This window comes from Mobula hypostoma, chromosome 15 (assembly GCF_963921235.1).
Source record: "Mobula hypostoma chromosome 15, sMobHyp1.1, whole genome shotgun sequence".
NCBI lineage: Eukaryota > Metazoa > Chordata > Chondrichthyes > Myliobatiformes > Myliobatidae > Mobula > Mobula hypostoma.
Window position 1 is genome coordinate 25,023,521 of NC_086111.1, and position 25,880 is coordinate 25,049,400.

Genomic DNA, 25,880 nt, shown 5'->3' on the forward strand with positions numbered 1-25,880 from the left:
AAAAATGCAATGGTCACCTGTAATTCATCAGGTGTGGTTTATCATGTCAAGGCCAGATGTAATTTTTAATCATTCCTGTTCAAAATGTAACCAAAAGGTATCTGGGAACATTTGAATTAGTTGAGAATTGTCGACTGCAGTAAGGCCTTTCCTGCTAAACCTAGCTGATTTAATTTTTACTTTGTTGATCATAGACAATATTTTGCAATGAGTCCTACCATTACTTTCAGAAAGATTTGAAATGATTAGTGTGATCATGGTAAATAATTTTAATTATTTATTTTCATTTCCAGTGTGGTCAGTTTAGTGAAGATATGATTCCGACGGTTGGCTTCAATATGAGAAAGGTCACTAAGGGCAATGTAACAATAAAGGTATGTACTAAAATGGTCAAATCAATGTAGTATTGTTCAATATGTGTTCACAATTTGCAGTTGGAATGTACATTGGATAAATTTGTCCAGTGCGGCTGTTCACTTATTTTAAATTTCAAAACAAAATTGTATAAGTTATTACTTGTGCAACTCAGATTGGGTTCTTTCCAAGCATTTATAAGCTTGCCCTTTGCAGAGTAATAAGATTTGTAGTAACATGACAAAGTCACCAGAGAGACGCAGCTGGTAGATATAAAAGTAGTCTTTTATTCAACCAAAAGAGCCATTCTCTGAAGGAAGAGGCCTGTTCGACCCAATATTACATGACATTTTGTATGTTAAAGATTAAAGGACAATTCTATAGTTAGAGTGCATCTACAATGCTTCCTTTGAATTACATATTTTCACACCGCCATCTTTACACCCACATTCCAGACACCCAAAATGAATGTTAATCTGCATTGTCTTGTTTTCAATTAACTGATGTCCACAGCTCCAGGACCAACTATTGTCCAAAGCTGCATTTTAAATTTAATCTAAAATACACGTTCAGGTCTAAAGGTTGGTTACTGAAGTGAGTTGCTGAAGTTAATATTTGCTACATTAATTTCAGAATATGTTCTAACAAAGTTAAATCAGTTTAAAATGTCCAGATTCTAATGTAAATTACTTCAACTTTACCCTGCTACACGTACACTTAAAATCAATTTTAACTTTTATGTAACACCCATAACTTTAGTGTTATGAGCAGTTATGCCTTGGGGAAACATGAACCTACTTTTTTGCTTTACAGTATGGTGAAATCATGAGAATGTTGCTGGATGATTGGCGCCTTGTACCAGACTCAGTTAGTTGGAGTAGATCATTTCATTTCAGGCATGCTTCTAGGTATCTTGAAATCTAAAGTGAAATGCATTTGGATAGCAAAATACATGGTTATTGAGTATTTCTGCCTCTTTCTCATATGCAACACAACTTTTCGTTGCCTTTTTTCCCTCTAGCTTACTTAATAGTTTCCATGATGCTGTTATAGATTTAGCCATTTAATTTACTTTATCCATCAATATCATAAGAACCTGAAGTATGTTATGAATTTCCATGTGTTTGATTTACATTTTGTGCTTATAATATTGGCTTTGTAAATCAAAGACTGAGACAAAGCTATCTTTCATTATAGTAACTACTGCAGCATTTTCTGCATGAAATAGAGTGTACAAAAATAGCCACAGTGCATTTTTGTTATAACATCTTGTTAATCAAATCAGTTTCAAGAATGCATGTGTTCTGTTGATCACAGAATGACTGTACATGTAATATTTAAACATAGACTGAGTTGACAGAATGTAATTGATATTTCTGGAGGGTTTTGAGAGGAATGAAACAAAGGAGCTGAATGGAATTAAAAGGAAAGGTGCAAAAGACTTGACTGGTCCACATTTCCACTATTCATTAAAATTAATAGCAAAGCTGATTTTGATTTTTGGAGTTGAGGGGTTAGTGATTCTGAAACTAGTGACAGATATTTGTAAATCAGTTTTTTTTTTTCCCTACTAAATTTCCAGGTGTAACTGTGACTGTGTCAGTACAGCAAGGTACCCATACTGTGTTTACAACAATTGGTAGTGAAGGCAACCACATCCATTTCATCAGTTCCTTGTGGGTTTGGGCAGAAATTTCCAATATGAAATTACGTAGATTGGAATTTCCCCAAAGGTACTTCAAAAATGTGATTAAAATTTACCTTTGATTTTTATCTTTTTACTTGGAAATGATACTTGTCTCCTATGTCTAATTAGTTCCTGCGTTCACGATAGACTTCCATTTCATTGAACTGCTCAGGTGCTTATGAGAATATGAACATTTCATGACAAATATCCTTCCTGGGCCCAGTAATAATAATAAACAACAATATATGGAGTCTCCAGGTCCAACATATAATTCTCCGTAAGCCTCCGAGTCCAAAATATAATCCTCTGTAACTTCCGCCACCTTCAACGGGATCCCACCACCAAGCACATCTTTCCTTCCCCACCTCTGTCTGCTTTCCGCAGGGATTGCTCCCTAGGCGACTCCCTTGTCCATTCGTCCCCCCCTATCCCTTCCCATCGATCTCCCTCCCGGCACTTAACCTTGTAAGCAGAACAAGTGCTACGCCTGCCCTTACACTTCCTCCCTCACCACCATTCACGGCCCCAAACAGGCCTTCCAGGTGAGGTGACGCTTCAGCTGTGAGTCGGCTAGGGTGATATACTGTGTCCGGCGCTCCCGGTGCGGCCTTCTGTATGTTGGCGAGCTCCGACGCAGACAGGGAGACTGTTTTGCTGAACACCCACAGTCTGTCTGCTAGGGAAAGCAGGATCTCCCAGTAGCCACACATTTCAATTCCACATCCCATTCCCATTCTGATATGTCCATCCATGGCCGCCTCTACTGTCAAGATGAAGCCACACTCAGGTTGGAGGAACACCTTATATTCCGTCTGGATAGCCTCCAACCTGATGGCATGAACATTGAGTTCTCTTACTTCCGTTAATGCCCCTCCTCCCCTTCTTACCCCATCCCTTATTTAATTATTTATTTAAAATTTCCCCCCTTTCTTTCTCTTTTTTTCTCCCTCTGTCCTTCTCACTATATCTTCCTCTGCTCCCCCCTCCCCCTTTCTTTCTCCCTCGGCCTCCTGTGCTATGATCCTCTCCCTTCTCCAGCCTTGTATCTTCTTGCCAATCAACTTTCCAGCTCTCAGCTCCATCCCTCCCCCTCCTGTCTTCTATCATTTCAGATCTCCCCCTCCCCCTCCCACTTTCAAATCTCTTACTATCTCGTCTTTCAGTTAGTCCTGACGAATGGTCTCGGCCCGAAATGTCGACTGTACCTCTTCCTGTAGATGCTGCCTGGCCTGCTGCGTTCCACCAGCATTTTGTGTGTGTGTTGCTTGAATTTCCAGCATCTGCAGATTTCCTATTGTTTGTGAATGTATATTCAAGTTAGGATTTTGTTTGACTTTGAGGAGAATAGAGATATTTATGTAACTGCCAGCTATCACATTCTTCTGAGAGTTGGAAGATTGAGGTTTTCAAAGAACTTACAAAGAAGCCTGGCAAGTGATTGAATAAAATCTCGTTGAAGTTGAGCACAGTAGTCTTCATGGTTCATAGTGGGGATTGTCATGTTGATCAAACTTGCTGCTTGGTGTTGAACTAAAACTGTTGAAGCTGTACTGTAACAAGAGGATTCTGATTTCCGACTTGAAGCTTGTAGGCGATCATGAATACTGTGAGGCTTTTGGGGTAAGTAACACTGCAGCATAGCCTTGCTAGTTTGATTTTAGTGTGTGTGCTGGTGTAGTTGTTCATTGGCAACAAATCAGGATGTCATTGCAGTTGATGGAATGCTCAAGTGTTGTGGGAAAGCAGTAGATTCTTTTTGTGATGGTCAATGCCTCCTACTTGAGTGTGAGTGTTTTGTTGGCCCAAGGGTAAAGGTTTGGTTTTGTATCTTAACGATGATGCTCTGCTTTAAGGAATTATGAATAGAACAGTGCTGCACTTATCAATGAATATCTTAATTTCTGACCTCTTCCTTTTATAAATCTGGCCTGGGGTATTTACAAATTACCCTCAGCGACCCTGAGGGTGGCCAGGGGGGCTACAGTATAATTAGCGTTATATCAAATTTACTTAAAATGGTTAATATAATATAGAATTTGTGTAGGCTAAACATTTTTACAAGAAAATAGTTTTTCCTGTTGATATGGGAGGTTTTGGGCTCTGGCCATACTTTGCTCATAATTAATAAAGTAGTAAAGTTTACTTCATTCCCCCCCTACCAGCTAATTAAGGATTTTAATCACACCACACCCAATTCTCTCTTCTTTACCCCTCGAACCTTACAGAGTCTGTTTTTGCCTCGTAGATACGGTGTCTCCAAACAATGATTCCCAACAAGCTTGAGAACGTCCCCAGTCGTTTATTTTATCTGTAATCTTGTCATCATTCTCCAAGAGTAAGATTTGGAAAGGCAATAGGGATAAAATGAAGGGGAAATGGGAGATTGTGACAAAATAGGAAGAGGGAAGTAGAGAAAGTAATCAATGTAACCAATCTAACGTTCAGCCTCTTAACTCAGTGCAATCAGGTGGAGAATAAGAACGGGGGATCGATTTGGTAGCTGTAAAAGTGGTGTGTGGAGGGATGAGGCTTTTATTTAAAAATTATGAGTATGAATTGGCTTGAGTTGAGAGGAAACTTTTGAAACTGATTATTTCAGTCTCTGTTCTGTGAGGTGGATGGTGGGGTGGAGATTTGTCTCTATCAAAAGGCGTATAAGGTGTTCTTCCATCCACCAGCCTGCAGATCACTTTTTGGGCAAGGTGTAGCACTTGCTTAGCCCCCAATCAGGGTCATGTGAAGCCATGGGAGCAGGTGGTGAATGATCAGCTGGTGCGTATCACAGATCCTGGTTATGTGACCATCTGAAGAGTATTGATAATGGCTGGGGCCACCTGTCTTGTAGTAAAGACACTACCGAGAAGAAGGCAATGGTAAACCACTTTTGTAGAAAAAATTGTCAAGAACAATCATGGTCATGAAAAGATCATGATCTCCCATGTCATTAGGCACAGCACATAACAAATGAATGCTGTGTGAGAGCTTTCCTCCTGTAAAAGTTCAATAAGCCCTGCATAGTCAACTGGGCACATCTGTAAGTGTGTTGAATTTCAAATGTTCATAACAATGTTCATATTTCTATCCTTAATTGTCATCTTTTCACTTTGAAAGATCTGGGATATTGGTGGACAGCCAAGGTTTCGAAGTATGTGGGAGCGTTATTGCAGAGGAGTAAATGCAGTTGTGTAAGTATATCTTGCACTTCTTTTGCTACATTTCAGGAGCCAATTGCATAGGTCTTTCAGTTGTGATTGAGAAATCATTAAGACCAGTGCAAGGGATTGAACATGCTGGTGATTTTAATAAAACCTTGCCATTTCTTAAATTAAACCTCTGCTCAGATCCTTATTATCAGTGGTCTTTGAAGTTATGGTTACAGATGAATGTAATGTTCTCAGTACCTGCATAATGGCATTTCAGCAGGTCTGCAGACACTGTTGAAATTTCAATGTAAATTTATTATAAAAGTACATGCAGTATATTTCTCTTGAGAGTGTACACAGTAAATCCAAGAGCCATGATAGAATCCATGAAAGATTGTATCCAGCAGGATGAGCAAACAACTAATGTGCAAAAGACAAACTGTGCAAATATAAAAGAAAATGGATAAATAAGCAGAAATAGTAAAATACTCAAAATTTGAGGAAACTTGTTGAGCATTTACAGCAAGCTATTAATTTGTTATCACCAGTCCACTATTACAAACTATACTGATTGCTGGACATTTCATGTAGAAAATTTTGCTTTCCCATTTTGGCTGCATTGTTAAATGTTCTTTTAAAGGATGAGTTACCAAGCTACCCAAAGTTGTGAGAAGATCACCCTTTGCCAACTCCCTACATTACACTAAACAAGTGACGCTCGTGTTACAGTCATTTGAGTTACAGGAACTTCCCTATTAGAATTCACAAATTGCTAACCAAAATTTGAGATATGAATAAAATCACTCTCATAGGATTTGTTTGGAGAATAGTGTGGGGAGCGGGGTTGATTAAATCAGCACTTTTTATTTTAATTCCCATTTGATCATGTGTACATGACTGGCTTTTGGTTACATAAAATAGCAACCGTTTCCTAGGAGCACAAATTCCTCATGATGTTATAAAATTGCAGCAGTAGCAATCTTCAGTTGGTTGCATAAATAGAATACTAAGGAACTTGTTATTTTTTTTTCTTGATGCTTTTTTTTGCTAAAGTATATACCAAATTCATCAGAGGTAAACCAGGTGGATGTGAGATAGATGAAATTTGCAAAGACATTACTTCACTTAAGTTAAGATTTACATGACACAACCAGTCAAACTTTACTGAATAAAACTCCAGTCTTGAACCTTTAACATTCACATCTTTTAAAAGATTCCAGAAAAAGATGGAAACATTCTTGCTAGTTTGATAATTTGAGAAGGCATGTATTATAATCCATTTGAACCTCAGGAACTTTGTCAATGAGCTTAAAGGTAATTGGGTATCTTAATAGAATTCATAAAGGAGAAAAAGATATAATGTTTGGCAATACAATTGTCAGGAAGTTCCAAAGGATTTCTAGGTTGATTAACAGAGTTTAATCCTTACATGTATAGATGTAAGACTAATGCAATAGGTGTACTATAAAGATTTCCAAACTGTCTTCCATAAAATGCCAAATAAATAGGTCAAAGCATGTGGGGTCAAGAGTACATAGAATAGGAAACTAACTGGCTTCAGGACAATAATGAGTAAAAGGACTCCTCCTTTGGTGGGAGAAGCTGAGAGGTGGTGTACCACAAGAATCAGTGCTGACACCACTTTTTAAATAACTTATTAATGGCCATGTTATTTAATGTTCCCATCTGTTTTGTAATGCTGTGTATTTTTATCATTGCTAAATTTTAGAAATTTGGCTTTCTAACCCATCTTTGAAATAGTTGTAAATAGCTGATTGCAGTTGTGATCCCAGTTTGGATTTTAATGGGACACTAGTAAGTTTGAGTAACCTGCTTGTTACCCTATCAGTCTGTATTACTCAGCTAATTTTCTAAAGAGGGTTAAGTTCCTTCAGCCTCAACATTACTTTTCTGATTGCTTGGGACTTGATCAAAAATGTAAGTGATATCTTTAAATATTACTCAATTGGATTCATCAAGAATGACTTGCCTTTTACAAATATATAGTTGCTGTCTGATCAGGTGACTAACTTTGCTTGCTTCATTTTTAAATATAGATCTGTGATGGTCCAATATCAATTGAGCATGCTCACCTATACTTGTTTATTCCCACAGTTGCAATATATTACAATATACACCTTACAATTACTGGAAAAAGGCAATTAGGTTTCTTAAGATTATTTAGTTTTAGGCATCTGAATGTTGGAGACTTAATAATACATGGTGGAATTAACTGAGGGACATGTTATTTTAGATCTGATCATGTTAAATGAGATAGGATTGAACAGCTAATAAAGTATTTTTTGGAGAAGGGTAATCAGTATATAGTTCTGAAACTTAAACTTGGATTACAGAACTGAAAGGTGTGAAGACACAGCTTCAAATGGCCTGGGTAACTGAAGTATTGAATAGCTTTTTAAAAAAAAAATAAGTATGCAATTGAGGCAGATGCTGTAAGGAGCCATCTGTAGTTAACAGAATTAAAGTGAGGGTTCTATCAAATTGAAGAAAAAATTAGTATTGCAATGGTTAATAGTGAAGATCAGGATTTTTGAAAACAGTAGAGTGCCCTAAGTAAAACGGCAGAAAATAGATTACTGTCAAAAATAAGAGCCAACTTCTTGAAGTTCATAGAAAGTAGTTGAATTGCTAAGGTAAACTTTCTTTCCTTTGAGGTGAAACTGGAGAATTAGCAATGGGAAATATGGAAATGGCAGTGACTTTTGAGAAGTATTTTCTATTCCATAGGATTAGTGGCTAGCAATTTACCTTTGAATGAGAAAATCTACAGTAAATGACGGAGGAGCTTGAAACAGTCCCAGTTATGAGAAAAGGTACAATGCAAACCAACATCATTTAACATGGACAGACAATTAGTCAAACACAATGATTGGTAAACTATAGTTAATTTCCACAAAGATCAATTATTTGCAATCGATATTAGTATACTTGGATAAAGGGGCTATATGTTGTGGCTGACAAGTGAGAAAGAGTTGAAAATTATTTTTATGGAATGCTGAAATTGCTCACTGGTAACCGCTGGTGTTATAGTAGTATCTTTTCAAATGCCAAAATTTTAAAAGAAAGCTTGCTTTTAAGCTAGTACAATATTGTACTTCATGTGCTCATTGTATAAATATTTAATGGAAATCAGTAACCAATAATGTATTTTATAATGAATATAATGTACTTTATAATAAAATCAAATATGTACTGTGGTTTGGCTTACTCTACAGTAGATAGTCTGTTCCTCAGGGTGGAAATGTCAAATCCTGGATAATTTTGGTTTGAAGTGGAGGACAATTTAAAGGAAATTTGCAAGGCATGCTTTATTTTATCTAGCAGTGTGCTACTGGAAGCTGGTAGGACTGTAGCAATGTTTAAGGGCAGGTACCTGAACAAGCAGGGAACAGAGGGATGTCGACTATGTGTAGGCAGATGGGATTAGTTTTGATTAGTATCATGGTTGGGGCAGATGTGTGCTCAGCAGCCTGTTCCTGTGCTTTAAAGTTCAGGCAATAGATGGACAATCTATTTATGTTTGTTTGTTGTCTGAATATTAAGTTTACATGCCCACTTGCAGTATTACTCATTTTAATTTTAAAATAGACATGAAAGTAGTTGCATCTGGATTTCCTGCCATCCACAGGATGCTGATAACTTTTTTTTTATATAGAAAGCTAAGCTAAACTGCACCTAAGCCCAGCCTTTAAAACACACAAAACAGCATTTACAATCTGAACACAAGGCATTCTGCAGACGTTGGAAATACAGAACAACACACACACACACAGACACACACACACAGACACGCAGACACGCAGACACGCAGACACACAGACACACAGACACACAGACACACAGAGACACAGACACACAGACACACACACACAATGCTGGAGAAACTCAGCTGTTCAGGCAGCGTCTACGGAAATTAATAAATAGTTGACATTCCAGGCATAGACCCTTCTTCCCTCCTATTTTCCAGTGCTGATGAAGCCAGAATAAGAAGGTAGGAGGAGGGGAAGGAATACAAGCTAGGGGGTGATAGGTGAAGCCAGGTGAGTGGGGGAGGAGGGGATTAAGTTAGAAACTGGATGGTGGCAGGTGGAAAAGAAGGGTGGAGAAGAAGGAATCTAATGGGAGAGGAGAGTGGACCATAGGAGAAAGGGAAGGAGGAAGGGCACCAGGGGAAGGTGATAGGCAAGTGAGAAGAGGAGAGGTCAGAGGGAGGTAGAGTGGGCTACTGAAGAAGAGAGAAGGGGAAGGGGGAGAAATTAATAGGAAGTTTGAAAAATCGATATTCATGCCATCAGGTTGGAGGCCACCCAGATGTAATATGAGCTGTTGCTGTTCCAACCTGAGAGTGGCCTAATTATGGCAGTAGAGGAGTCTATGGACTGACATGTCAGAATGGGAATGGGGATTGGAATTAAAATGGTTTACCACCGGAAACTCCTGCTATTTGTGGATGAAGAGATTGTGCTCAGCAAAGCAGTCTTCCAATCTACGGATTAGCTGGTGAAGTGTTGCTTCATCTGGAAGGACTGTTTGGGACCCTGAATGCAGGTGAGGAAGGAGGTAAATGGGTAGGGTAACACTTCCACTTGCAGGAATAGTGCCTGGAGGGAGTTTAATGGGGAGGGACACATGGACAAAGGAATCACAAAGAAAATGATCTCTGCAGAAAGTGGAGGGTGGGGGGGGGGAGGTAAAGATTTGTTTGGTGGTAGGATCCTGTTGAAGATGGTGGAAGTTTCAGAGAAAGATGATGGATCGAGAGCCTCATGGGGTAGTAAGTGAGGACAAGAAGAATTCTATCCCTGTTAAGGTGGCAGGAAGATGGGGTGAGGGCTAGTGTCTGGGAAATGGAGGAGATGCAGGTGAGGATGGCATCAAATGTGGAGGAAGGGAAACCCAGTTGTTTGAAGGAGGAAATCTCTGATGTCCTGGAAGAAAAGCCTCATCCTGGAAACATGCAGTGGAGATGAAGGGACTAAGAAAAGGGAATAGCATATTGCAGGAGACAAGTTGGGAAGAGGTATATTCAACATACCCGTGGGAGTCAGTAATTTATAAAATATGTCCGCAGACAGTTTGTCTCCAGAGATGGAGTTAGAGAGATCAAGAAAGGGTAGAGGGATGTCAGAAATGGACCAAGTGAATTTAAGAGTAGGGTAGAAGTTGGATGGAAAGTGTTTGGCATGGGTGCATGAAGCAGCTCCAATGCAATCATCAACGTAGTGTGAGATGAGGTGCAACCTGAGGTCATTTCCACAGCAGCTCCATTACTTGAATACATTTTGTATATGGATCTTTGTTTTGGGTTGCAACTTGGAAGACTGCAAACAAGTGAAGTTCAAAGTAAATTTATTATCAAAGTACATGTGTGTCACCATAAACAAACTCTGAGATTGATTTTCTTGTGGGCATACTCAGTAAATCTATAGAATAATAACCATAACAATCAATGAAAGACAGTTCATCTTGGGTGTTCAGCCAGATTGCAGAAGACAAACTGCAAATAGAAAAATGAAATAATAATAAATCAGCAATAAATATCAAGAGCATTAGATGATGAGTCCTTAGGTTGTGGGAATATTTCAATGATGGAGCAAGCGAAGTTGACTGAGATTATCTCCGTTGATGATTGAGGGGTAGTAACTGTTCTTAAATCTGGTGGTGAGAGTCTTGAGGCTCCAGTACCTTCTTACAGATGGCAATAGCGAGAAGAGAGCATGTTCTGGGTGGTGAGGGTCTCTGACGTTGGATGCTGTTTACCTGCAACACTGTTTCATGCAGATGTTCTCACTGATCGGGAGGGCTTTAGCTGTGATGTACTGGGCCATATCCACTACTTTTTATAGGATTTTCTGTTCAACGGCATTGGTGTTTCTATTCCAGGTTGTGATGCAGCCAGTCAATATACTGTCCACTACACATTCATAGAAGTCACATTAGATGTCACGCTGAATCTCCGCAAACTCCTAAGGAAGTAAAGGCGTTGCTGTGCTTTCTTCATAAATGCATTTGGAATTTAAAGTTTTTCTCTCTCTCTCTCTCACTCTCTGATCCTCTAATGAGGATTGGCTCATGGATCTCTAGTTTCCTTCTCCTGAAATCAATTAGACTCCTTCTCCCCAGAGATGTGAAGGCTCTGAATGATTTTGTGGAGACCCACTTGTCTACAGCTGTTTTAATAAAGTCCTCCGCAACCATTGTGTATTCATTCAGATCCACTTATGATTTCTTGAACATGGCCCTGTCCACTGACTCAAGACAATTCCATAGCCGTTGCTCTGCCTCCCTTGACCACCTCTTTGTTGTCCTAATCTCTGGACCCTCTGCCATTATTCAGGTAGAAGGACAGCCAAGTGATCCGCTTTACTGTAATACGGTTTGGCATGGAATGGTAGGCATTGCTTATCTTAGTATAATAGTGGTCTATTATGTTGAGACCTCTGGTACTACAGGTTATATGCTGATGGTAATTTGGTCGAGATTTCTTCAAACAAGCCTGGTTGAAGTTCCTGACAGTGATTTGAAATGTGACTGTTTCATGTTTGGAGACGGCATCATGCAGTATCACAAGCACATGATTATAGTTGGCCGCTGCCAGTTTATAAACTGCAGTCAGGATTACGGAGGAGAACTCCTAGGTAAATAGAACGGATAGGGAGCTAGGAAGGGAGTTGAGAAAAAGGACTGCAAAGGTAGTAATCTCGGGATTACTGCCTGTGCCACGCGACAGTGAGAATAGGAATGCGATGAGGTGGAGGATAAATGCATGGCTGAGGGATTGGAGCAGGAGGCAGGGATTCAAGTTTTTGGATCATTGGGACCTCTTTTGGCGCAGGCGTGACCTGTACAAAAAGGACGGGTTACACTTGAATCCTAGAGGGACCAATATCCTGGCAGGGAGATTAGCGAGGGCTACTGAGGTGACTTTAAACTAGAATGGTTGGGGGGTGGGAATCAAATTAAAGAGGCTAGGCGAGAGGAGGTTAGTTCACAACAGGGGGATGAGAACCAGTGCAGAGAGACAGAGGGGTGTAAAGTGAGGGTAGAAGCAAAAAGTAGTAAGGAGAAAAGTAAAAGTGGCAGGCTGACAAATCCAGGGCAAGCATCAAAAAGGGCCACTTTTCAACATAATTGTATAAGGGCTAAGAGAGTTGTAAAAGAGCGCCTGAAGGCTTTGTGTGTCAATGCAAGGAGCATTTGTAACAAGGTGGATGAATTGAAAGTGCAGATCGTTATTAATGATTATGATATAGTTGGGATCACAGAGACATGGCTCCAGGGTGACCAAGGATGGGAGCTCAGGGATATTCAATATTCAGGAGGGATAGACATGAAAGAAAAGGAGATGGGGTGGCGTTGCTGGTTAAAGATGAGATTAACGCAATAGAAAGGAAGGACATAAGCCGGGAAGATGTGGAATCGATATGGGTAGAGCTGCGTAACACTGAGGGGCAGAAAACTCTGGTGGGAGTTGTGTACAGGCCACCTAACAGTAGTAGTGAGGTCGGAGATGGTATTAAACAGGAAATTAGAAATGTGTGCAATAAAGGAACAGCAGTTATAATGGGTGACTTCAATCTACATGTAGATTGGGTGAACCAAATTGGTAAAGGTGCTGAGGAAGAGGATTTCTTGGAATGTATGCGGGATGGTTTTTTGAACAAACATGTCGAGGAACCAACTAGAGAGCAGGCTATTCTAGACTGGGTTTTGAGCAATGAGGAAGGGTTAATTAGCAATCTTGTCGTGAGAGGCCCCTTGGATAAGAGTGACCATAATATGGTGGAATTCTTCATTAAGATGGAGAGTGACATAGTTAATTCAGAAACAAAGGTTCTGAACTTAGAGGGGTAACTTTGAAGGTATGAGACGTGAATTAGCTAAGATAGACTGGCAAATGACACTTAAAGGATTGATGGTGGATATGCAATGGCAAGCATTTAAGGATTGCATGGATGAACTACAACAATTGTTCATCCCAGTTTGGCAAAAGAATAAATCAAGGAAGGTAGTGCACCCATGGCTGATAAGAGAAATTAGGGATAGTATCAATTCCAAAGAAGAAGCATACAAATTAGCCAGAAAAAGTGGCTCACCTGAGGACTGGGAGAAATTCAGAGTTCAGCAGAGGAGGGCAAAGGGCTTAATTAGGAAGGGGAAAAAAGATTATGAGAGAAAACTGGCAGGGAACATAAAAACTGACTGTAGGAGCTTTTATAGATATGTGAAAAGAAAAAGATTGGTTAAGACAAATGTAGGTCCCCTACAGACAGAAACAGGTGAATTGATTATGGGGAGCAAGGACATGGCAGACCAATTGAATAATTACTTTGGTTCTGTCTTCACTAAGGAAGACATAAATAATCTTCCAGAAATAGTAGGGGACAGAGGGTCCAGTGAGATGGAGGAACTGAGCGAAATACATGTTAGTAGGGAAGTGGTGTTGGGTAAATTGAAGGGATTAAAGGCAGATAAATCCCCAGGGCCAGATGGTCTGCATCCCAGAGTGCTTAAGGAAGTAGCCCAAGAAATAGTGGATGCATTAGTGATAATTTTTCAAAACTTGTTAGATTCTGGACTAGTTCATGAGGATTGGAGGGTGGCTAATGTAACCCCACTTTTTAAAAAAGGAGGGAGAGAGAAACTGGGGAATTATAGACCGGTTAGCCTAACGTCGGTGGTGGGGAAACTGCTGGAGTCAGTTATCAAAGATGTGATAACAGCACATTTGGAAAGCGGTGAAATCATCGGACAAAGTCAGCATGGATTTGTGAAAGGAAAATCATGTCTGACGAATCTCATAGAATTTTTTGAGGATGTAACTAGTAGAGTGGATAGGGGAGAACCAGTGGATGTGGTATATTTGGATTTTCAAAAGGCTTTTGACAAGGAGATTAGTGTGCAAACTTAAAGCACACGGTATTGGGGGTAAGGTATTGATGTGGATAGAGAATTGGTTAGCAGACAGGAAGCAAAGAGTGGGAATAAACGGGACCTTTTCAGAATGGCAGGCGGTGACTAGTGGGGTACCGCAAGGCTCAGTGCTGGGACCCCAGTTGTTTACAATATATATTAATTATTGATGAGGGAATTAAATGCAGCATCTCCAAGTTTGCGGATGACACGAAGCTGGGCGGCAGTGTTAGCTGTGAGGAGGATGCTAAGAGGATGCAGGGTGACTTGGATAGGTTGGGTGAGTGGGCAAATTCATGGCAGATGCAATTTAATGTGGATAAATGTGAAGTTATCCACTTTGGTGGCAAAAATAGGAAAACAGATTATTATCTGAATGGTGGCCGATTAGGAAAAGGGGAGGTGCAACGAGACCTGGGTGTCATTATACACCAGTCATTGAAAGTGGGCATGCAGGTACAGCAGGCGGTGAAAAAGGCAAATGGTATGCTGGCATTTATAGCGAGAGGATTCGAGTACAGGAGCAGGGAGGTACTACTGCAGTTGTACAAGGCCTTGGTGAGACCACACCTGGAGTATTGTGTGCAGTTTTAGTCCCCTAATCTGAGGAAAGACATCCTTGCCATAGAGGGAGTACAAAGAAGGTTCACCAGATTGATTCCTGGGATGGCAGGACTTTCATATGAAGAAAGACTGGATGAACTGGACTTGTACTCGTTGGAATTTAGAAGATTGAGGGGGGAGCTGATTGAAATGTATAAAATCCTAAAGGGATTGGACAGGCTAGATGCAGGAAGATTGTTCCCGATGTTGGGGAAGTCCAGAATGAGGGGTCACAGTTTGAGGATAAAGGGGAAGCCTTTTAGGACCGAGATGAGGAAAAACTTCTTCACACAGAGAGTGGTGAATCTGTGGAATTCTCTGCCACAGGAAACAGTTGAGGCCAGTTCATTGGCTATATTTAAGATGGAGTTAGATATGGCCCTTGTGGCTACAGGGGTCGGGGGTATGGAGGGAAGGCTGGTGCAGGGTTCTGAGTTGGATGATCAGCCATGATCATAATAAATGGTGGTGCAGGCTCGAAGGGCCGAATGGCCTACTGCTGCTCCTATTTTTTATGTTTCTATGGCACTGTAAATGACTTAAGCCATTGTCATGTATAATCTAATCAAAATATAGTTGATTACTTGTGTAGAGTAAATAATGTGCTGTCTTTCTTTTCAAAGTTACATGGTAGATGCTGCAGACCGTGATAAAATAGAGGCTTCTAGAAATGAACTTCACAATCTGTTAGACAAACCACAGCTCCAAGGAATCCCTGTGAGTACTTGAATATATAACACTACTCCAATTTGCAATCTGTGTTTTGCGTTTAGTTTTAATATTTAATGTATTTAAACCTTTATTGTAAAAAAAAGTATATAATTTTAAATTTGTCAAATGCACCTGACATGTAAAGTGCATGCAACAAGCTCAATGGATTTTCATTCAAATTTCACTTCAAGTTAGAAATGAAAAATTCTTCAGAAATTGTGATTCTTAAATTTCAACAATCTTTTCACTGATTGAGGTGAACTTGGGGGAGCTTGCTACAATGTTTGTGGCCTTGGTAGTCAAAAGGTTATAAATGCTCACCTCAGAGCAGAAATATTCACATTGTCTTCTGTTTGAACCAATATTTAGGAGTTGTGAAGAGTGTTAATGGTTGTGTGAAATTCTGAAAATGTCAAGAAAATATAAGTAAGGAGATTGATAGTGTCTTAATAGAAGCGGGTGAATCTCTGGCATTAATGTATCCCTAATGCACAAGATGGAGTAGTCCAGCATGAGATGATAAATAATAGCTTGCAGTAAGCAGCAGCCAACGGTTGGGAAATTAACTTGCTTTGTGAGACTCAGTCACAGAGGCCTTATTAATTGGGAGGTAGCTATTTGGTTGTAGTGAGATGAGAAATGAGGGTTCAACCTAAAACATCTTCCAACTGCATCCAAGGCCTCTGACAGGCTGCGGAGCTACTGTTACTATGGTAATAAGAGATAACTAGAGACCTGTTCTAAAATAGCAAAATACCTGTGTGAGGTCTCAGGAAGAAATTGGGTACTTTTATTATTTGCCAGGAGCTCTCAATTCAATGTTCCTCTATCTAATTGAGACTCAGTCCCAGTAACATTATAATACACAATTAATGTGGCAAACAGAGGTGAGGCTGTATTGTAAGTATTAGTCCTGCCGCAACACGCAGAAGATGGTTGAAGTGACCAAGACTGGACCATTTGAAGGTTTCCTTATTGGAGGAAAACAGGAGTAGGAGAGAGCCAAGGTGGAGGCCAGAACAGCAGGAGTACCTGGCATTGCAGAGGCCTTGGGAGTAATGCACAAAATGCGACCCTCAAGCTCAACAAAGGGAAGTCATAAATCTAACAGAGAGTGACGTTTCTTGAAGGGTAATGTTCTGTGTAATGTGATGCTAATATGTTTTGCAATTGTGTAGCTTGTGACAGTTGTTAGTCGTGTGACCCAAATACAAGTGTGAGCAGGCATAGTGGGGTGATCCTTCAGTATGCTTTATGCTACACTGATATTAATTTTACTCCCAGTAGGGTTGGTGCGTAAGTGTAGGGAACATTGGAGTTGCTGGATGTGGGTCAGCTGGAGTAAAACAATTGAAACCAGTTGAGGGTTTAGAATGATTCTAGTCATTGCTTAGCATCGACTTTTCTCATCTACTGGTGAATTTATAGTGCTTTATAACACTTGACTGTGGTTAGATGAAAATGGAAGATGCTGACATAGGACTGGATCATCTGACTTTACATCAGTTCATCAGGCATCTTGCAGCTGTGACAAATTCTGCACTGACTGGCGACCTGGAAGTTTATATGATTGGTCTTTGCATCAATGTGCTGGTAGTGCAGTTTCTTTCACATGATTGACAGTGAAACGTCAGTGGTATTTCTGTGCTGTGCCATTGTCTGGGGTGAAGTTAACCCCATTTACCCTTGCACTATCTTCTCCCTCCTTTCATTGAAATAACATGCCTGAGGAATGCTATTGAATTTCCATGTCAATCATGTCAGGAAAAATTGATGACAATAATGGGATTATTTGCCACCACTTTTATTCCCAGTTGGAAGTGGCAAGATCACTTAAACTGGCTAGCTTCCAGCCATCTTGCCAGCAAAGCCAGCCATTGTTTGCCATGCTACTGATTCTCTGCGGGCCCCCCACCATTGAGGGATCTAGCAAAACCCTACAGCTGAAAAAGAAATTGAAGTCAGCTACAATCTTCTTCGACAAAATGCTTTTGCCTTGTTGGTTAGTACTTTGAACAAGCAATTAGATGGGTGCAGCGTGCTTATAAAGTTCAGTTTCCCCCATTTTTACTCACTGTTAATGACTTCCTGCTTTTCAGCTGTATGGCTGTGCACAAAATAAAGTACTTTGTGGGCTAGATCCCTGAATGATAGAGGTGAGCCTGGATCTTCCAGCTTCCACTGGCGCAGTGATAGAGGGCTGGGTTTGCTGGTGAACTGGCAGTCAGAAGGTGACTGGTTTGGTGGTCAGCAAGTTACTCTTATTTTGTCTTCCAACTAAAAGTGAAAATATGCTGGTGAAAAGTCCCTTAGTTGGTCATTGGGTCAGATGATCCTACACATGATTCAATGATTTCTAGACTTACATTTAGTTTGGAATAATTGTAGTGTGCCTTATGGAACAGCAGAGGTTGCTGTATGTCAGGCAGGTTTTGAGTAATTGCAGCTTCCATTTAGGCATTACTGTTCGGATTTTTCTTTTGGTTTAGGTGCTAACATTATCCAATGCTTTTGAATTCATGCGTTTATGAAATATTGGTTTTTGTGCCCACTGGGGCTCACCAGGTTACAGACAACTTGCAGAAATCTGACATTATGCAAACTCTCCCATAAATATTTAAAGTGCTTTTCAAGACAGAAAAGTTAGGTTCAGAACTATAAAATTTTTTGAATTATGGAATAGGGTTAGCAGTTAATTCAAAATAGAACCCATCTTTAGAAAAAGATCTGTTTCCATGTAACCTCAAGGCAGTATTTAAATAGGTACATTGTTTTGAAGAACATGCCACCTGGTATGAAGCAGCAGCTACCGGACAGATCTGCTTTCTAAACTGACTTTCTAATCTCAAGTGCTTGTCTAAAGTACTTTATCAAACAATGCAACATTCATTGATAGAGTCAGTGTAATATGGCCTGGAAAAAGCCCTTTGCCTCAATGGGTCCATGACAGCCACAGCAGCCTCTCTGCTAGTCCTAGTTTGGCCGATAACCCTTCAAGCCCAACCCCTCCATGTACCTTTCCAAATGCTCCATAAATGTTGCCTTTGTACCTGCCCCAATCACTTCATCTGGCAGCTCATTCCATGTACTCACTGCCTTCTATGTAAAGAAGTTACCTTTCAGTTCTCTTTTAAATCTCTCCCCTCTTGTATCTGTGTCTTCTAGTTTTGGACTCCCAACCCTGGGACAAAGTCTGTGATCTTTCACCTTGTCCACTTCCCTCATTTTATAAACTCTCATAAGGGTGCCCCCTCAACTCTCAAAGGTTCCAAGGAATAAAGATGCAGCATGGCCAACCTCCTTCCTATAACTCAGTGCAGGTAGCATCTTTGTTAATCTCTCTGCACTCACTTCAGCTTGACATTGACTTTTCTATAACAGGATGACCAAAACGGTGCACAATACCCTATGTGTGGTCTCATCTAAAATTTGTATCACTGCAGCATAATGTCCCTACTTCTAAACTCAGTACCCTGACTGAAGGCCAGCATGCTAAGCACCTTCTTCACCACGCTGACTACCTTCAGTGAACTGTTCCACAACACTTATCAGTGTTCAATGTACATGTCTTAAACCCTGGTTTGACTGCCCAAAACGCATCACCTCACAGTTAGTCATAGAAAACTACTGCGTAGAAGTAAGCCCTTCAGCCCATCTGGTCTGTGCCAAACCATTTGAACTGCCTAGTCCCATTGACCTGCACCCTGACCTCCATACCCCTCCTATCAATGTACCTATCCAAACTTCTCTCGAATGTTGAAATTGAAATCGCATCCACCACTTGTACTGGCAGTTTGTTCCACACTCTCACCACCACCTGAGTGAAGAAGTTTCCCCTCACGTTCCTCTTAAACATTTCACCTTTCGTCCTTAACCCATGACCTCTAGTTGTAGTTCCACCCATCCTCAGTGGAAAAAGCCTGCTTGTATTTACATTATCTATACCCCTCATAATTTATAACCTTATAACTTTATCTATACCCCTCTATCAAATCTTCCCTCAATCTTCTATGCCCTAGCAAGTAAAGATCTAACCTATTCAATCTTTTCTTATAACTCTGGTCCTCCAGTCCAGTCAACATCCTTGTAAATTTTCTCTGTACTCTTTCAACCTTGTTTACACCCTTCTTGTAGGTAGGTGACTGAAACTGCACAGAATACTCTAAATTAGTCCTCACCAACGCCTTATGCAACTTCAACATAAGATCCCAACTCCTGTATTCAATACTTTAATCTATGAAGGCCAACGTGCCAAAAGTTTTCTGTACGATCCTGTTTACTTGTGATGCCACTTTCAATGAATTAAGGACCTGTATTCCTAGATCCCTTTGTTCCACCGCACTCCTCAGCCCTTAGGATTCTCCCTCACCTTGCCTGCTAAAGCAACCTTATGCTTTCTTTTAGCCCTCCGATTTCTTTCTCTTCCATTTCTTGTACTCCTGAAGTGCCTCATTTGTTCTTACTTGCCTATACATGCTATGCACCTTTTTTCCCCCCCCTTAACCAGGCCTCAATATCCCTGAAACCAAGGTTCCCTAAACCTGTTATCCATGCCTTTTTTTCTGACAGGCACATACAAGCCTTCTGCTCTCAAAATTTTTCTTAGAGGCCTCCCACTTATCAAGTACACCTTTGCCAGAAAGCAGTCTGTCCCAGTCCCCGGATTCTTTCTGATATCATCAAAATAGGCATTTCTGTGATTTCGAATCTCAGCTCTTTTCCTTTTCCATAATTACCTTGAAACTAATGGCATTATGGTCACTAGATGCTCCAAAAAATGCATTTAAATGTCCAGATAGTCTACTTTTGTGTTGTTCAGTGAATGGTATGCATTGTCCTATCACAAGGGATGGTGGCTCTGCTCCTTTGGTGCCTTTGGGAACCTTTTGCCTGTAGGAAGAAATCAAAGTCTGTATTTAACATTTCACCTGAAAGGTGGCAGCACTCTGTCAAAACTGAACTAATGTCAGCCGAATTATTTTTCCATCTTGCTGTTCTACGTGACTTTGGATCTTCATGATTAGAATGAGTGCTACCATTTAAGATATGACTGACCTGCATATTTCTGGTATATGTAAGCTTCACTTAATCACTTTTAAACCGTGGCACTTAGCAAAGCATCCCACAAGCAAACTTGAAAGGTCAAACTAAACTTGTACACGCTAATCCAAACATGAAACATGGTTAGTTATGTTGTTAGTAGCTGTGCATCATACAATGGTACTAAAGTATCCTATTGCAGCAACTATACTTAATTGTTGGATGAATGTACTACAACATCACTGTCCTCCATTGGAGGATTGATAATACCAAAATAGTTGCTTCTTGCAAAAGAATTTCCGTTTCAACAATAAGTAATTCAGTCGGCCACTCTGTCTGTAGGGTGGCACGATAGCGTAGTGGTTAGCACAGCGCTTTACAGTACAGGCAACTGGGCTCAATTCCTGCCTCTGCCTGTAAGGAGTTTGTACGTTCTCCCTGTGAACATGTGGGTTTCCTTCAGTTGCTTTGGTTTCCTCCCAAAGTTCAAAGATATACCAGTCTGTAGGTCAATTGGTCATTGTAAATTGTCCCATGATTAGGCTGGTCTTAAGATATAAGAGCAGATTTAGGACACTTGGCTCATTGAGTCTACACTGCCATTTCATCATGGCTGATCCATCTTCCCCCTCCCCCCTCTGCCTCAATCACCTGCCTCTTCCACCTTCCTCCTCGCCCCCCCCCCCATATCACCTTCATGACCTGACCAACCTCTGCCTTAAATATACTTAGACTTGGCCTTCACAGCTGCTTGTGGCAATTAATTCCACAGATTCACCACTCTCTGAAGAAATTCCTCCTCATCTTTGTTCTAAAAGGACGTCCCTCTATTCTGAGGCTCTGTCCTCTAGCCTTAGACTCTCCCACCATAGGAAACATCCTCTCCACATCCACTCTATCAAGGCTTCCAATAGGTTTCAATGAGATCACCCCTCATTCTTCTGAATTCTAGTGATGCAGGCCCAGGGCCATCAAATGTTCATATGACAATCTGTGTAATTGTGGAATGATTTTCGTGAACCCCCTTAGTACTGTCTGCGGTTTCAGCTCATTCTTTCTAACGTAAGGTCCCCAGAACTGCTCTCAATACTCCAAGTGAGGCCTCACCAATGCTTTATAAAGCCTCAACATTACATCCTTGCCTTTATATTCATCTCAAAATGAATGCTAACATCGCTTTTGCCTTTCACACCATGGACCCAGCCTGCACATTAACCTTTAGAGAATCCTGTACAAGGTCTCCAAGTCCCTTTACACATCAGATTTTTCTATTTTCTCTCCATTTAGAAAATAGTCAACCCTTTCATTTCTTCTACCAAGTGCATGCCCATACACTTCCTGACACTATTCCATCTGCCATTTCTGTCCTTTCAAATCAATGTGTATCCTTGGACATTAAGCTCCCAGCTATAATCTTCTTTCGGACATTATTCAGTGATGCCTACAACTTCGAACCTGATGTCAATCTGTAACTGTGCTACAAGTTCATCTACCTTATTACATATACTCCATGCATTGAAGTATAACACTTCCAGCCCAGTATTCAGCTTTTTTGATTTTGACCACCTTGTATGTTGCAACTCATCCTGTTGACTGTAATTGTGCCCTATCGTCTGCCTTGCTAGGAGTCTCACTACATATTGCCTCTATTTGTAAACCAGCTGCCTCATCTTCAGCACTATCACTCCGGTTTCCATCCACCTGCCAAATTAGTTTAAACCCACCTGAACAACTCTCACCAACCTGCCCACAAGGATATTAGACCCCCTCAGGTTAAGGTGTAACCTGTCCCTTTTGTACAGGAGGTACCTTTCCCAGAAGAGATTCCACTCATCCATAAATCTGAACACCTGCCCAATTGCACCAGTTCCTCAGCCGTGCATTCACCTGCCAAATCATCCTATTCTTGCCCTCACTGGCACATGGCACAAGCAGCAATCCAGATATTACTACCGTGGAGGTCCTGTTTCTCATCTATCTAGCTCCCTAAAATCTCTCTTCAGGATCTCCTCACGTTCTCTACCTGTGTCATTGGTGCCAATATGTACCAAAACTTCTGGCTGCTCACCCTCACCCTTGAGAATGCCATGGACCTAATCAAGACATCCCTGATCCTGGCACAAGGGAGGTAACGTACCACTGGGCGTCTCTTGTGCCTACAGAACCTTGTCTCTGTTCTCCTGACTATGGAGTTTCCTATCAACACTGCACTCTTCTTCATCTGTCTGCTCTTCTGAACTACAGCACCAGACTCGGTGCCAGAGACCCAGTCACTTCTCAATTCCCGATTAAATTGGGAATTGCTAGGCGGCTTGGCTTGAATGGCCGGTAGGGCCTATTCTGCACTGTATCTCTATCAATCAATAAGTAAATATTGGAGCATGAAACTATACTTGGCTGGGTTGAAATTACCAATGTAGATCATCCTTTGAAAAAAAATCCTTGTAAATTCTCAGGTTTTTTTTACACGAAAAGATGTCCTCCACAGGAAAAAAAACCCTTTTTATTGAAGTGTGTTATGTGACTGTACAGAATTTGTCCCCAAGAGATCCTATACTCTTCAATGTGATTTGAGTTAATTAGCAATAATAAAAGAATAGGCTGTGAACTTATGCATTGGACTCTGGTCATATTTTGCAAAATTAAATCCTCTACTGCCTTCAGGTTTTTGTGAAGATATCTGGAACCATTGCTGTACCCTTCAATTGAGAATTATCTATATCTTCTGCAAGCTTCTGTTGGCTTTAATTTGAAGTATGCAACTAATTACTTGTTAGCAAAGCCAGAGGTGTGTCCTTCAGTAATCAAATTAATTTTAAATTCTGTACTTGTGTGAGAAAAGCTATGCTAATCTTTTAGTTTTCAAGGTCAGGAATGGAAGTTTCATGCTGGAACACCAACTTCAAAATCTTTTATTTGTATTTGAGTTTGGATGTCATTCCAGTGCTACTTGAAGGGGCTATGCTGGTGCAGTTGGTTCGGCAATTTCTCTGAGCTATTTTTTAAATTTTTGCTATTGGGAGAGGCGGTTGTTCTTAAAATAAAGTAGGTTAACCATCATCCGAACTGGTGATTAAATGTTGATGTAGTGCTGCACCTGTTATATTGCTGCCTTTTCAATTTCTAATAACACAGTGAAACTACTGTATATTTCAGTGCTAACAGCAGTGCATTAGTCTGAACCCATAATGTTAAGTTGAACTAAGAGTTTGAAATGCCTGGGTTATGTTACAGATATTTTCAGATAGTTGAAACCATTGTACAGAAAGCACTGACAGTTCAGGATATAGACACTAGTGTACTATTTTCCGTAGCATGCAGTGAAGTTTTCAACCACTATTTTCATATCTGATATTCTGCATCTGTTATTGCTGAATCATGTAATATCATTTTTACAACATACTGCAGCCCAGTGTGGGTGTGGTATCTAATGTTGATGGTTAAGAGGCTGGTGTGGTATTTAATGTTAGTGGTTAAGAGGTGCAGTTGCCATTAGCTGGGAAAATCCCACAGTATAGCTGGTGTTTGAATTTGTATTGAATATTTGGACTTTCACTTGTCATTAAGTTGTTGTACACATTTTGTGTAACTTTTCTCATATGGGGAAAAAATCATTAAATTTAAACGAGTTGCGAAGTGCTTATGAAACTTCAGTAGCAGAGGTGAAGTTCTTATATTATTGAGTACCAGTATGAAAGTAACCAATGTAATTGGTATAATAGTGATGTGTAAATCTATTTTCATCTCCAAGTAAAAGCTATAATTGAGGTAAGAGATAAACATGTCTTAATGTATTGTTAAATTTGTTTTCAGGTCCTAGTTCTTGGAAATAAGAGAGATTTGCCAAATGCTTTGGATGAGAAACAGCTCATTGAAAAAATGTAAGTCGTTGTTCTGAATAATGGCACACCTTTTCCCCTGGTTCTTTACAGAACTTCAAAGCTGTATGTTTAATGGTGCTGGGAATTAAACCTGGGATGTAAACAATTATTTTGTGGTATCTGATTAAAATGGAAACAGAAGCTTAAATATCTCAATTATTCCAGCATATTCATTAAGTAAATAAATGGCAAAAACAAGTATAGCGAAATGAAGCTGGGAGGCAAGTTGGAGCTGCTCACTTCTGACAAGCAATTTCCAAATATTTTCCAATGTATACTTTAAATATTATGTGGGGAAAATAGCAGGGAAGGGTTTTAAATATGGAAAATATACTTGTCCTGTTGATTCTGAACTAATTGGAGTGCAAGCTGTCTTGGAACTTTCAGCATTTTTGTGATATTTTTATATAGAGGAACCATATTTTTGAAGACATTATCCAAAGCATTTCCTGCTTGTCTGGTGTGAATAGGTTAGAATGACACATGCTCTGGTAATTTTGAGTGGATAATCTCAAATCCTCAATTATCATTGCATCACACCTCATTTCACTTCAGCAAAATATTGCCAGTGAGTTGCCCCATCTGCTATGAAGCACTTGCTGCTTGGATTGTTACACTGGCTTTACACCAGCACGGTATTTGAATGGAACAAACGTGCGATGCAAAACCTCATGTTAATTCTGTTGCACATAGCTTGGCACCATTGATGCGAGTCTTGAAATAATCTTGGTATTGCACTTGTGTAGTGAGCTTTACTCAATAACAAAATTATTTGGCTTAAAAATTTCTCTAAGCACAGTACAGTATCATTCCATAGAACTAACAAGCATCTTGGTTAACCTTTTTATCTTAGAAAACTACTTGTGAAGTATGTACCAAAGCATCTTGCTAAAATAGTTAATTCATATTAAAATATTTTAGAAATGCCATATGCATTGTTTGTTTGCTGGCTGTATAATCAGTATTTGTGCAGCTATTTTTCTCAGACTCAAATGACTTTGTTATAATACAGAATTAATAACAGACTTTTTTCATATTCTAGTACTGTTCCTAAGAATCTAAAACTACTTGTACTTTCGTTTTCTTTTTTAATATTTACAATGAATCATAATATAGATTGAGTTATTGTTGAATACTAAACAGATATGAACATTTGAAATTTCTTATCTGACCAATCTGATACAGTAATCAGTTGTTACTGATGATTTCTTGAATTATGTAACTATTAGATTATTGATTACTAAGAATACTATTTATTTTATCATACAGTTTGGTTATTGGGAAGCAATGTTAAATACATGTTTAATAACTGGTGGAATGTAATTAAAATATTTCAGTGGTTAGTCCCTGAACTTCATAGCAAATTGTGTGCACTCATATCAATGCATTTTTGTAATTGTAGGAATCTGGCTGCTATTCAGGATAGAGAAATCTGCTGCTATTCAATTTCATGCAAAGAGAAGGATAATATAGGTAAGATTGTGCTTATTCCATTTTATATCAGTTAAGTTTGAAGCTGTTTGGAAA

The 25,880-nt window shown here is 39.9% G+C and overlaps 1 protein-coding gene and 1 long non-coding RNA gene across 2 annotated transcripts in view; one reads left to right on the plus strand and one right to left on the minus strand.

Annotated features, from left to right (window-relative positions):
• LOC134356762 (ADP-ribosylation factor-like protein 8B-A) overlaps nt 1-25,880 on the plus strand; it is a 56,279-nt gene that overhangs the window by 24,348 nt on the left and 6,051 nt on the right. The window contains exons 2-6 of the mRNA XM_063067866.1: nt 294-374; nt 5,153-5,226; nt 15,345-15,438; nt 24,286-24,353; nt 25,756-25,826. Coding sequence (XP_062923936.1) covers nt 294-374; nt 5,153-5,226; nt 15,345-15,438; nt 24,286-24,353; nt 25,756-25,826 — 388 coding nt within the window. The remainder of the gene's footprint in view (nt 1-293; nt 375-5,152; nt 5,227-15,344; nt 15,439-24,285; nt 24,354-25,755; nt 25,827-25,880) is intronic.
• Nucleotides 396-25,880, minus strand: part of LOC134356764 (uncharacterized) — a 34,365-nt gene continuing 8,880 nt past the window's right edge. Inside the window, exons 2-3 of the long non-coding RNA XR_010020421.1 lie at nt 3,247-3,332; nt 396-1,274 (exon numbers count right to left, since the gene is read on the minus strand). This is a non-coding gene — a long non-coding RNA (uncharacterized LOC134356764). The remainder of the gene's footprint in view (nt 1,275-3,246; nt 3,333-25,880) is intronic.